At 47.7% G+C, this 14,580-nt stretch overlaps 1 protein-coding gene across 6 annotated transcripts in view; it reads right to left on the bottom strand.

The window, feature by feature from the left end:
* ABCC9 (ATP binding cassette subfamily C member 9) overlaps positions 1 to 14,580 on the bottom strand; it is a 92,724-nt gene that overhangs the window by 22,445 nt on the left and 55,699 nt on the right. For all 6 annotated transcript variants that reach the window (XM_053405586.1, XM_053405588.1, XM_053405585.1 and 3 more), the window contains 3 exons: positions 13,851 to 13,943; positions 5,564 to 5,666; positions 1,465 to 1,572 (listed from right to left, as the gene is read on the bottom strand). In XM_053405586.1, coding sequence (XP_053261561.1) covers positions 1,465 to 1,572; positions 5,564 to 5,666; positions 13,851 to 13,943 — 304 coding nt within the window. The remainder of the gene's footprint in view (positions 1 to 1,464; positions 1,573 to 5,563; positions 5,667 to 13,850; positions 13,944 to 14,580) is intronic.

Here is a 14,580-nt window from a genome sequence, read left to right as displayed (position 1 = left end):
AGGTATAAAGAGGCGATATAACTACGGTGGACGCTTGGGTTGTGAACGTGATCCGTGTGGAAGGCATGTTCACAACCCACAGCGCCGCATCTGTGCATGCGCAGGTCGTGATTTGACGCATGCGCAAAGTGCGATTTAGTGCTTCTGCACATGTGCGAGCACCGAAACCCGGAAGTAACCCGTTCCAGTACTTCCGGGTTCAGCGCGGTGCACAACCCAAAAACCATAGCTGTCAACTTTTCTCTTTTCTTGCGAGGAATCATAATCGGAATAAGGGGATTTCCCTTTAAAAAAGGGAAACGTTGACAGCTATGCCGAAAACGCGCAACCTGAAGCGTCTGTAAGCCGAGGTGTGACTGTATTAACGTTCAGTTAGCATGTGCCATTAAGGGAATATGCAGAAGAAATGATTTTGAGGAGAAGATGTTTATAGAGTTTGTACTGTTAAAACGGAAAGGGGTCAAACCATCGCAAGAGGCGTTGAAATGTTGGGAGGTTGGATAGTTACAATGGAGAGGTCTCAGTGGTGGGGTGCATATTTTTATTTTTATTTATTTATGATTATTACTTCCATCAAAATAAAAAATAAAATTTAAAGGAGGAAGAGGAGGAGAAGGGGCTACAGGCTTGGGGTGGGAGGGGCTGCTCAGGCAGTTTTCAGAAGAGATAGAAGTTATCCCTTCCTCCTCCAACTTTTCCATTCCCTTCCCTCCTATCCCTTCCCGCTGCTGAAATTTAGACTGCAAATTCCTCAGGCTGTGGAGGGACCTGCTTTTCCTTTGCTGTAAGGCATTGCAGGGGTCCCTTCCAACTCTACAATTCTGTGTACAGCAAGGATGAGTGACTGTGCTACTATGAAAGAGAGGCAGATTTCATCACTTGATTTTTACCTAAATATCCAGCCTGCCTTTCAAGCTGAGCTGTCCTGTAAAAGCTCCTTACAAAGGTTCAGGAAAAAAGTAGAGATTTTTAGAAAGTGAAATGAGGTTTTGCTTTTGCTTTTGTTTTGTTTTTTAAAAGGGCAGTAAAGTGGATCCCCTGTCGAAAGCTGGATTTGGGAAGGCTAAAGTCCTTGCATGCACTTTCTTTGGGAGCACTCAGGGCCTGGGAATCTCAGTGACTTTGTTATGATTATTTCCAATTGGCTCGTAAAGCCAGAAGCTGATCCAAGTCATTCCAAACTCCCTCGGCCCTGGCTTGAATCCATAACTTGCAAGATTGTTTCTGTCAATATTGAGAGTGTTGGGAAGTGAACCATGTACGGGTTTTATTTTTATTCTTTTAACGGTGGCTGTGAACCCAGCGGATTGGTTTTTGAGTGTGCAAGGCACCGGCAGATTCTGCTGTGCAAAGTGCACCAAAACAAGTGGGATCTGTACTGGCTCCTGCAGAGCTTCTCGTTCAGTTTGGTGCAGCTTTCATCAAAATGAACTGCACCCAAGTGCTGTAAACCTCTGTACGTACCGTTAATGCATAGAGGAGACCCAAGCCCACAAGGCCATCCTTTGGACCATCATTTGGAGAAATGGAAGCCACAGCTGCAGTGAGAACAATGAAAGCCCCCAGATAATCCTGCAGAGAGAAAACAAAACACAAAAGGTGAGGGGCAGATTTATGCTACAGTTCAGTTAAATTAAAGTTCACTGAATTAGTTCAAAAATCTCTAACAACACCTGAAGCAGGTCCCATAATTGCTGGGTGAACTGTACGTATATCAAGATCATTTTGGGGTAGAACTTTGAACAACTTGCGATTCATCTTCAAATTAATTCTCTTCTATGTGGGCTAGACTTAGACTTTTCAGTTTCATTGGTAGGGAAAATAAATGCTTCCTTAGACATCTTAAGTATGTTTTATACTTCAGCACAGAGGCTTGTAGCATTTGAAAAGCCGACCCAAAATTTTTTTAGCTGATTTGGATGAACTTGAATTGAACTGTGAACTGAATGCAAACCCAACTAGTTCATTTTGTAAAAGAACAGAACGTGAACTGCAACCAGCTCCTTTTTGGGCACGTTGAACTGGAACAAGAACTAGTTCTTTTTTTAAAAAAAAAGAACTTTTCAAGCTCTAAGTGGATCCAATAATAATAATAATTTATTATTTGTACCCCGCCCATCTGGCTGGGCCTCCCCAGCCACTCTGGGCGGCTTCCATAAAAACCAAAAATACAGTAAAATATCACACGTTAAAAACTTCCCTGAACTGGGCTGCCTTAAGATGTCTTCTGAATGTCAGGTAGTTGTATATCGCTTTGACATCTGCTGGAAGGGCGTTCCACAGGGCGGGCGCCACTACCGAGAAGGCCCTCTGCCTGGTTCCCTGTAGCTTTGCTTCTCGCAATGAGGGAACTGCCAGAAGGCCCTCAGCGCTGGACCTCAGCGTCCGGGCAGAATGATGGGGGTGGAGACGCTCCTTCAGGTATACTGGACCGAGGCCGTTTAGGGCTTTAAAGGTCAGCACCAACACTTTGAATTGTGCTCGGAAACGTACTGGGAGCCAATGTAGGTCTTTCAAGACCGGTGTTATATGGTCTCGGCGGCCGCCCCCAGTCATCAGTCTAGCTGCCGCATTCTGGATTAGTTGTAGTTTCCGAGTCACCTTCAAAGGTAGCCCCACGTAGAGTGCATTGCAGTAGTCCAAGCGGGAGATAACCAGAGCATGCACCACTCTGGCGAGACAGTCCGCAGGCAGATAGGGTCTCAGCCTACGTACCAGATGGAGCTGGTAAACAGCTGCCCTGGACACAGATTTGACCTGTGCCTCCATGGACAGCTGTGAGTCCAAAATGACTCCCAGGCTGCGCACCTGGTCCTTCAGGGGCACAGTTACCCCATTCAGGACCAGGGAATCCTCCACACCTGCCCGCCTCCTGTCCCCCAAAAACAGTACTTCTGTCTTGTCAGGATTCAACCTCAATCTGTTAGCCGCCATCCATCCTCCAACCGCCTCCAGACACTCACACAGGACCTTCACCGCCCTCACTGGTTCTGATTTAAAAGAGAGGTAGAGCTGGGTATCATCCGCATACTGATGAACACCCAGCCCAAATCCCCTGATGATCTCTCCCAGTGGCTTCATGTAGATGTTGAAAAGCATGGGGGAGAGGACAGAACCCTGAGGCACCCCACAAGTGAGAGCCCAGGGGTCTGAACACTCATCCCCCCCCACTTTCTGAACACGGCCCAGGAGGAAGGAACGGAACCACTGTATGACAGTGCCCCCAGCTCCCAGCCCCTGAAGACGGTCCAGAAGGATGTTATGGTCGATGGTATCAAATGCCGCTGAGAGATCCAGCAGAACTAGGAAACAGCTCTCACCTTTGTCTCTAGCCCGCCAGAGATCATCAACCAGTGCGACCAAGGCAGTTTCAGTCCCATGATGAGGCCTGAATCCCGACTGGAAGGGATCCAAATGGTCCGCTTCTTCCAGGCGTGCCTGGAGTTGTTCGGTAACCGCTCGCTCAATCCAATACATCGATTTCACATTTCTTTGCTTAACATTCACCCTGCCTTACAAAGGACCAGTGCACCTTTACTTATTGTACAGCAGAAGGGATTTCAGCAGGGGGAGCAGGAGTGTGACTGAGGTTTTCAGCAACTGCTGTGCCTTTAAGTGCAGAGGTAGCAAATGTGGTGCTGCCAGATATTGCAGGAATACAGTTCCTAGCATTCTGCAGATGCCTGGGCAAAGAATGTGTGTGTGTGTGTGTGTGTGTGTGTGTGTGTGCGTGCGCATGTGCGTGTTACAACCCTCTGATGGAATCTGTGAGGGATGGATACAGAACCGGTGACTCCCAGATTTGTTGGACTATAACTCCCATCACCCCTGATCAGTGGCCATGCTGGCTGGGGTTGATAGGAGCACGAGTCCAGCATCTGCAGGAGATGGGTTTTCTCCCCCCAAATCTCTTCCTCTGTGCTGTGTTGGTGGGCTGATCTAAATCACCCATAGAAGGTGCCACTAGGAGAAATTTATGGACACAAAAAACCTGTCATCGTCCCCCCTCCCATGGGTTAAGTCAGGCACAATGGGGGAAAGCTAGTACAGGCCTTCATCCAAATCCTCAGTCCCTCGTGGCTGCTTTTACAAGACGAAAGTTATGGCTTTGGTGTTCCAATCACAGAACTCCAATTTAACACATAACAGGGGTCACCAGCCTTTCTGAGCTTGTGGGAACTTTTGGGATTCTGAGGGCATCCCATCCAATCTTTACTTGTTATTTTCCACTGGGTAACTCTCCCCACCCCCAGCACATACAGAGAGAAAGCACACATACAGATAATCATTACTACACAATACACACACAAAATCACAAATTCACAAGGGGGTCTGGTTAAAAGTTGAATCCAGCAGAACGAAAAGGGAACCTCTTCAATTTGCATGTTTTACACAGTGTCTAAGGGACACGGGTGGCACTGTGGGTTAAACCACAGAGCCTGGGACTTGCTGATCAGAAGGTAGGTCAGCGGTTCAAATCCCCACGACGGGGTGAGCTCCCGTTGCTCGCTCCCTGCTCCTCCCAACCTAGCAATTTGAAAGCACGTCCAAGTGCAAGTAGATAAATAGTTATCGCTCCGGTGGGAAGGTAAACGGTGTTTTTGTGTGCTGTTCTGGTTCGCCAGAAGTGGCTTAGTCATGCTGGCCACATGACCCGGAAGCTGTACGCCAGCTCCCTCGACCTATAGAGCGAGATGAGCACCGCAACCCCAGAGTCGGTCACGACTGGACCTAATGGTCAGGGGTCCCTTTACCTTTTAGGGGTGGGGAGGAGGTAGCAACCCTCAACACAGGCGCCACATTGGCAAGCAGGGGTGTATAGTTTGGCCCTCAGCAGTCCTGTGCCATTCAATGGCTCTAACACCGGCATAGGCCAACTCGGCCCTCCAGATGTTTTGGGACTACAACTCCCATCATCCCTAGCTAACAGGACCAGTGGTCAGGGAGGATGGGAACTGTAGTCCCAAAACATCTGGAGGGCCGAGTTTGCCTATGCCTGCTCTAACATAATACTCCAACCTGCAGCAGGTCTTGAACTGGTGACTGAAAGAACTCAGGAGGGTTTTCAGCCTGTGTGCAACCACCCATCTCTGGTCAGATTTGGGAAACCAGCAAAGAAGCCTCTTAAAACCAATAGTTCAGGTGATATTCCTCAACTCAAAGCTTCTGGCTTCCTTTATGCCCTTGTGTGTACATCCAGGGGCAGCATAGTTGGGGGGACACCTCCCCAGGTGAGCTGGGAGGACACACTCTCATTCTCCTCTGTATAGCTGGATGAGGGTGGGGAGTATAATCCAGCCCAGCCTAGCCCAACTCAGATTCTCTTCTGAATGACAATCACCCCCAGCAGCAGCAAATGAAGAAGTTTCTTGGCTTCATCGAGGAGAAAACTCAACAGAAATAACAATGAGCTATTTTAAGGATTGGCGCATATGAAAGTGTGGATGTTTCGTAGCCAGATGTGTTCCAGTTATAATTCTTTGCCCAGCATTTCACATCAAACAACAGTTAACTGCCAGGTTCTAAGGTTTCAAAACCGTGGCAGGGATGCAGGCGTACGTACCGTCCTGACCTCCAACCATCTGTTGGCAGCCGACAGAAACAAGTATGCAATGTTGTTTGTGTCCGTCAGTTCCAGCATTCGCTGTTTAAATCTGGGTTCGTGCCTGCGAAAGACAAAGGGAATCTTACGTTAGCAACTCGCAATCCTGATGATACAACGCACAGAGCACAGGTTGCAGAATCTCAGGAAGTTGGCCCTCAACATTCAGATCAGCTAAATCTGAGTAAGACTGGGCCAAGTTGCCGGGTGCCTTTTGAGGATCAGGAACCAGAATAAAAGTGTCCCACTCTTTTGCTCACATCCATCCCTTTTCCTTAGGTTGCCATATTTCTAGAAGTAAAATTCAGGACACAAAACAAAAAAATTTTTTCCTTCCAGTAGCACCTTAAAGACCAACTAAGTGCTACTGGAAGGAAAAAAAAATTTTGTTTTGACTATGGCAGACCAACACGGCTACCTATCTGTATCAGGACACAAAGTTATTGAGCTTTTTGGGGAAATGAAACTCAAAGTTGTTCCCCACCCCTCAGACACTATTTTTACTGGTTTAATCTCAGCAACCTTTTCCCTTCTGAGTTTTCCTCTACCCTTACCTCCTATTTTCTTCCCCCAACTTCATCAAAATGTTCAACCTGATCCAAATCATAAAGCTAAAAGGAAAAGTGGGATAGTGTCGCTTTTCTAACTTCCTCCTTTAGCTCTATGTGTCGACATGCAGAGGGCCAGGAAGCCAGCTGGCAAGCCCCAGCTGGGCCGTTTCCTTCCAGCCGTCCCGCTGCGAGGACTATCAGCCTCTGCTCCGACGTAAATCAGCAACCCGGGCTTCAGAGCCAGGGCACACTATCAGCAGAGTGACCTGTGCACACAGAATAGGCGTGAGGCTTGTGGAAGCATACTACAACTACAGATTTATTAATCATAAATCAGGACAAAGAAACATGTCGTCTCTCTCTCTCTCAGAGAGAACAGGGGGAAAGCAAAAGCTATACACACAACGGAAGTTCCCAGCAAGCGGTGCTGGAATGTAAACAGGCATGTGGCATGCAACAGTTCCACACGTCTGCTCCTTAAGGTGGAATGGAAATCTCAACACTATGCACATATTAGACTGCTTCCTATGTGTCATGCATTAACTCAGTAGTTCACAAACTTTTTTCTCTGGGCCACACATTTGGAATAAAAATTTGCTTATGCCACCCCAGTTTTTTTCTCTCGATAAGAAATACAATGGAAAACAAAAAGAAACAACTCTCAGCAGTGTTTGATTTGTAATATAGAACACAACTACTTTATAATACAGTGGACACTTGGCTTGCGAACATGATCCGTGCAGGAGGCACGTCCACAACCCACAGCGTTCACAACCCGCAGCGCCGCGTGTGCACATGCACGGGTTGCAATTCGGCGCTTCTGCGCATGCACAAAGTGCGATTTAGTGCTTCTGTGCATGAGCAAGCGACAAAACCCAGAAGTAACCCGTTCTGGTACTTCTGGGTTTGGCGCGGTGTGCAACCGAAAAACACGCAACCTGAAGCATCTGTAACTCGAGGTATGACTGTATGACCATGGGACATCCAGGAAGTATAAAACAAAGCAGCTACATACGAACATGAATCATTCCCAAAATATGATTGTCCTTGTATCTTCCCACCACACTTGCCATTCTCTCCTGCCACATCACTGTGGCACATCACACCCTTTGAGAACCACTGAACTAACTGGAATCAGTCAAGTAAAAGTGTGGGGAGAATCTTTGCCTGATGCCTAATGCACAGGCATCACTGATCTCTTTGGGGAGGGTTTTTCAGAGGCAAGGAGCCACCACACAATTGGCCCAAAGCCCAACTTATTCCCAGTGTCACCCAAAGCAGGTCTCCAGTTAAAGATCAAAGTCAGGGATGGGGAAGCTGTGAACTTTCAGGTGTTATTGGTACATCTAGAATGCAGGGAAGATGGGATTCACAGACCAGCCATGTATGGAGGCCAGTCATTCTGTCCCTGCTTTAAGGGAACAGACTGCTCAGTCGCTATAGCATGAGACTCTTAATCTCAGGGTCGTGGGTTCGAACCCCATGTTGGACAAAAGATTCCTGCATTGCAGGGGGTTGGAATAGATGGTCCTCCTGGTTGCGTCCAACTCTACAATTCTACGATTCTACGACAGGTTCATAAAGGAGAACCCTTCAGAAACCAGTGCATCAACTTGTCCTCTCTGACCTACCTGGCAGGTACAGTGGAACCTTGGGTTAAGAACTTACCGTATATACTCGAGTATAAGCCGACCCGAATATAAGCCAAGGCACCTAATTTTACCACAAAAAACTGGGAAAACTTATTGACTTGAGTATAAGCCGGTTCACCACACCACAAACCTCCTGGTGGGCCAGAGTGCGTGTGTGCACACATGGCAGAGGGGGCTTCTCTCTCCCCCCCAGCCCCTCCCGTCCCCCTGCCTACCTAGGGTGCTGCCGAGAGGCAGAGGCTGGTGGCGGCAGCGGCGGAGGAAGCCCGAAAGGGCTGCTTTTGGGCTGCTCGTTCCTCCGCCGCCGCCACCAACAGCAACAAAGATGGTGGAGGAGGAAGCAGCAGCCTGAAAGGACCCTCCCTCGAGTATAAGTCGAGGGGGGGATTTTCAGCATGAAAAATGTGCTGAAAAAGTAGGCTTATACTCGAGTATATACAGTAATTTGTTCTGGAGGTCCGTACTTAACCTGAAACTGTTCTTAACCTGAAGCACCACTTGAGCTAATGGGGCCTCCTGCTGCTGCCGTGCCGCTGGAGCACGATTTCTGTTCTCATCCTGAAGCAAAGTTCTTAACCCGAGGTACTATTTATGGGTTAGTGGAGTCTGTAACCTGAAGCACCTGTAACCTGAAGCGTCTGTAACCCGAGGTACCACTGTACTGATAATATGAAATCCCATGAGTGGGAGGAGAAGAACCCAGAAAACATCCCTCCATTTACACATCCTCCCTTGTCCTTATCCCGTCCAACGTACTGGCTATCTGATGAAGACCAATCACAAAATGCCATTATCCCAGATGATGGGAGGAGATTGGGTTTTATGCTTTGGTCAACATTTAGTAAGTGATGCTGTAAAGCCAATAGCATGCTTTTGATGCTCTTCTTGGGCTCTGTGTGCTGGCTTGCCATCTTTTAACTCGAGCCAGGTGTTTACATAACTATCAAGTCTCCCTCCCTCCCTCCCTCCCTCCCTCCCTCCCTCCCAAAAACTAGCTCAGAGACATTTCATCATGATGCATACATTTCTCCAGTGGGGGAAGGAAAGAAACCCAGTATTGCTTCAGCTTGGAGTGCAGCAACGCTGCTACAGTGATGTTTAGAAGAAATTGTAAATATTGGCAGGAGGCTGACTGTATTGTATAAACGTTACTGTTGTACTTCTGCTCTGGTCAAAAGAGATGAATTGCTCATTGCTGGTTTATTATAAATTGCAAGAATGCAGCGCTTGTGGTGCATTTTTGTTTAACTTCGTTTTGCTTTTTGCAAACTTGGGAGCCAAGAACAGTTTTTACCAAAAGAATAGCCTGATTAACAATAGCAACTGATCCAGTTTAGGATACAGCGGAACTCAGAAAGGGGAAGCTGTGCTCTGTTTGAGTAAGCCTTGATTGGTGCCAAGGTGGGTTACAAAAAATCCACTATGAAAATAAGCACAATTTACATTTGCACAATGCAACAAAAAAACAAAGCACAGAAAAGCCATGCAGAATGTAGGAACACTCAACAAAAGGCCTGGTAATGAGATGCATTTTGAGTAATTGATGAATGGCATACATATTGACATGAAGCCTATCCAATGCATCGTAAAATCCCCGGATGCACAGCACTGAAATGATTTGAATGATTGCCAGTACAGTGGTACCTCGGGTTACATATGCTTCAGGTTACATGCACTTTTAGAAGACATCTGAAGGCAGCCCTGCTTAGGGAAGCTTTTAATGTTTGATGTATTACTGTATTTTAATATTTGGTTAAAGCCGCCCAGAGTGGCTGGGGAAGCAGCGGCGCAGTGGCAGCAGGAGGCCCCATTAGATAAGTGGTGCTTCAGGTTAAGAACAGTTTCAGGTTAAGAATGGACCTCCTGAACGAATTAAGTACTTAACCCGAGGTACCACTGTAGATACTGGCTTAAGGTGGCAAAGCTGTACTCGGTCTTAGAAAGCCTTGGTCTGCATATTCCTGCAGGTTTATCCCTGGGGTATCTGGATAAGGGATTGGCCATTTGGCCATTGCAGAAACAGAGCTTCAGATCTCAAGAGGTTGTAAGAGACAGCAACATATGTACCTGAAAGCACTTATTTTGCTTTTCCTGCCAGGGTAATTATTGAATTGGCAAACCTGCCCTGGTCTTCTTTATCAATAAGAGTGTAATTCCTAGATGCTGTCGGACTACAACTACCATCATTCCTAGCCAGCTTGGCCAGTGGTCAGAGATTATGGGAGTTGTGGTCCAAGAACAGCTGGGCACCCAAGCTTGAGAAAGGCTGGTGTAAGGCGTCTCAGTTGTTGTGTTGGATAGGGGGGAAATGTAGAGGGACTTATGTGACTAACAATCAGTGCTTTTTTTTCTGGGGGGAAGCAGGCAGATGCATACCCCTAAACATTTTGGGAATCTAACTTTGGCTTCATTGAGGGGCAGTATTTCAATATGAGGGGCAGTATTCCAATATTTCATAATATTTCAATATTTCATTGAGGGGCAGTATTTCAATATTTCATAAAGAAGGCTGATCGCCGAAGAATTGATGCTTTTGTACTCTGGTGCTGGAGGAGACTCTTGAGAGTCCCATGGACTGCAAGAAGATCAAACCTATCCATTCTGAAGGAAATCAGCCCTGAGTGCTCACTGGAAGGACAGATCCTGAAGCTGAGGCTCCAATACTTTGGCCACCTCATGAGAAGAGAAGACTCCCTGGAAAAGACTCTGATGTTGGAAAAGATGGAGGGCACAAGGAGAAGGGGATGACAGAGGACGAGATGGTTGGACAGTGTTCTCGAAGCTACCAGCATGAGTTTGATCAAACTGCGGGAGGCAGTGGAAGACAGGAGTGCCTGGTGTGCAATGGTCCATGGGGTCACGAAGATTTGGACACGACTAAACGACTAAAAAACAACAACAACAGCCTCACCTGTCCCGGGGACAGTCTGCGGGATATCTAACAATCCAGGATAGCAGTGGGAAGCAGCGGGAAATGGTTCTGGAATAAGGGAATTTCCCGCAAAAAAAAGGGAAGGTTGACAGCTATGTACTGTGCATGCCCAACATCGTTGTGGCGATGTAATGATGTTGTGATGTGGCATGATATACAGAAGGAAATGTGGACCACAGGCTGCAAAACATTCCCCAGCCCTGTACAGAATGAATCCTGTGATGTGTGAACAAATGTTGGCAAGTCTGCAAAACTTTGTAGTGCTGGAAAGTGGGTAAGAAAGTAATTGCCCAGTTATTAAATTTATGTGCCCCGCTTCTTCTGAGGATCACAGAACATCTCGCAAAAACGAAGGTTCAAAAATACAAAGAGTAAGAAAGAAAGATCTTGCCGAATCTGTTTCGGCAGTGGGATAAAAGAGCTGTATGCCTACAATGAAAGCAGCAATGTCACTATGAGCGAACTACTTTTTCTCTCTCTGAAAAGCTATTGTCTGTCTCCCGCTTTGGAGAGCTTCTCTTTGGCAGCTACAATCCCCTTCCCTCCCCCCCCCAACCACACACACAATGGAAACTCTGACACACTCAATCTGCATCTTTTCATCTGCCTCCAGCTCCTTCTTCTGCACATTCTTCAACTTTTTATCCTGTTCAGATGACGAACAAAAAGGTCACCCAAATCCCAGTCTAGCTGGCCTGTACAACATTGCGGTTAAGTAGTCCAGGGAGCTCATGACTGCTTGAGGGGTACATAATGAACTCAGAACAAAGGGAGGCAACTATCAGGCTTATCTGGGGGGGGGGTGGACTTTGGTTCTGGGATGGAAGAAAATTGGTTAGCTCATGGAAGAAAGCATGGGTGGAATGGAATGATCTGAGGAAATTAAGGTGAGACAGACCCAAGACAGAGGAATTTTTTTAAAGTTTGCAGTTTAAAATCTAGCTTGCCACACACCATCTAAAAATATTGGTCAGGATGAGAGGAATTCCATAGATAAGGATGGAGCAGAAATTTGGTTTGATCTGCGTTTTAATGCAAGTCTCCTTAATTCACATTTCCCAAAACCAAAATGTAGCTTATCCATCAAAACACATGCATTCAATTTTTTTTGCAACTGGGTTCTCCACCCAGACATAAGTATAAAAATGCACATATTGTTGAGAGCAAAGCAACAATGCCTGCACTGTTACCGGAACCAATGCAGGTGCGGATAAAGGCAACCTGTTCTTCCTCCTCACTGATTCCTTCTTTTAGTAACTGCTTGTTGGTAGAGTAGATCACTTCCTCTCAGGCTTAACTTGCAAGGCAGCAGAGGTTTAGGATCTCCTAGATAGCCTACCTTCCCAGGTTGACGAGCTTCATCTGCCCCTCACTTCCCTCTACACCAGCCTTTCTCAACCTGTGGGTCCCCAGATGTTGTTGAACTACAACTCCCATCACCCCTAGCTAGCAAGGCCAGAGCTCGGGGATGATGAGAGTTGTAGTCCAACAACATCTGGGGACCCACAGGTTGAGAACCGCTGCTCTACACTATATGCAAAAACTGCCTTCTTGACCATTGGACCCACTGTTGGCCTTGTCTGCTCACCTGGCTTAGCCAGCCAATCAAAGCCGTTTTTCCCGGGGTGTGGCCGGTGCCACATGCTGACAACTTCTAGGAGCCCCAGGTGAGAGCTGAGTGCAGGGTGGGGACCAAAGGTGGACAAACAACCCCAGAAGGAGCATGATGTGCCCCCTACCAGAGCTAATAGCCCTCCCCTAACACCCCATGCATTCCAAATTGTTTATATATAATGTTTCAGGAGCTCGTCCTACACTAGAGTAGGACCCTGGCAGAGACACATGCCCGAATGGCATGTTCCTCCCTCCTGGTTGATCGGGAGCTTCAAAAGCTTTCTTCTGCCTGAACAGCACAGCGACCGATGCCAACCGACACCGGCACACTTAGGGATCCGCAGAGTTTGTCCATCAAGCATAACAGAGCTCAGCAGCTCAGCATTTTGGCTAATCTACTTTATTTACATATAAACACACACAGAGTACTGCAACATGGCTTCCTCTCTCTCTCTAGCAGACAGCAGAGAGAAAAAGAACAAAGGACAATAGTTCCACTTCACGGAACACAGTAACACAAACATCCTGTCTCCGTCACTTCCCACTCTGTGGAGTCAAAACATACACTGTCATGTGATAGACAAAAATCCCATGACTGCAATCATGGAGCAGGAATTCTAACATAATGTGTGTATAAGGAGAAATGTGCCGTAAAAAAAGAAATCTGTTGGATGCAGACATTGAAAATAGGAGAGACCAAAATGGACAGATTCATCTATCCCTATCCATAACTACTTATGATAGCCAATGAAACTTTGCACTGGCATTGCAGGAACACCTGACCACCATGCCACATGGCAAACCACTTTGCTAGATTTTTAGGTCTACTGTTGGGGGGGAGTAAAAAAATTGCATTCTGCAAAAAAAGGGGGTACACAGTTTGCACACCCCCCAAAATTTTTTGGCAGTTTATAAGTTTGACCCAGCCTTCGTCTGACCCAGGGGCAGTGGCAGAGCTTAATGCTCCAGCACCGGGGGGTGGAGAGCAGGCGGGGGCAAGGCTGCCGTGCATCCCGGGGGCGTGGCTTGCAGCCCTCAGGGGTGTGGCGCGTGTCCTGGGGGTGTGGCATGCTGCCTTCGGGGGCGGGGTGCCCAGTGCGGGCGGGGTGGCAGCCACGATGGCACCCCACCGGGATTGCACTGCTGGGGGCGATGCGCTCCCCCCCCACTCCTCTTCCTCTGCCAATGACCAGGGGAAGCCAACATGCTGCCCTCCAGAAATGATAGGGCTATGAGTCCCATCGTTCCTGCCCACTGAGCATCCTGGCTGAGGCTGATGGGAGTTGTAGTCCAGTGGCACCTGCAGGCTGCCATGTTGGCTACATTAAGCAGACAGGGGGTTCTGCTCTGGCTTCTGTCTGTGCTGCCTATGGATTGCCTTCGCCTCTCACTTGGCAGGAGACTGGCCTGCAAACAGCCAGTTGGCAGCTGAACGGATCGAGCTTCCCAGGGTCCCTTTAACCAGCACCTACTATAAAGGGAAGTCCTTGTTTACAAACCTGAATGCTCTGATGGTAGTGAGGCCTTCCGCCGTCTCTGAAAAGTGGCAGAGGAGAGGCAGCTGCGTGCTGTCATCAAGTTCCTGAAGGTCTCTGTCACCAGTTGAAAGAAGGTGCGTAAATAGCGAAGAACAGATTGTGGAAATTGAAACGGGAAACACAAAACGAAAGAGCGTCAGCAAATGGCAAACAACCTCACTCTTTTAAAGCAGGAATCCTGTTTCAACCTGAGGGCCACAATTTGTCCTGGGAACCCTCCCAGGGGGCACAAACCAAGGGTGCATATGCCCAAAAATAGGTGTGGCCATTCTCCATTCAAGGACACCTACCAGCCGGGTGAAGTCACTAGAGCAGCGGTTCTCAACCTGTGGGTCCCCAGATGTTGTTGGACTACAACTCCCATCATCCCTAGCTAGCAAGGTCAGAGCTCAGGGATGATGGGAGTTGTAGTCCAACAACATCTGGGGACCCACAGGTTGAGAACCGCTGCACTAGAGGGTCACATAGAGCAGGGTCAGTGAATTATGTGGCCGGAAAGGGGGTGTGGTGGGCTGGGCAGGATCCTGAGGGCTGGGTAGAGAGGGCCAGAGGGCCACATTCAGTCCTTGGCCCTGTGGTTTTCCACCCTTGATTTAAAACTTGCTTTTGCTTAATTGGCGGCAGCTACAAGCATCGGAATTATAATGGAAAACATCAATAGCTATGGACTTAAGACTATCTTTGGGGTGGT

The sequence above is a fragment of the Podarcis raffonei genome, chromosome 10 (assembly GCF_027172205.1).
Source record: "Podarcis raffonei isolate rPodRaf1 chromosome 10, rPodRaf1.pri, whole genome shotgun sequence".
Classification (NCBI taxonomy): Eukaryota; Metazoa; Chordata; class Lepidosauria; order Squamata; family Lacertidae; genus Podarcis; species Podarcis raffonei.
This window is presented reverse-complemented; position numbering and strand designations above follow the sequence as displayed.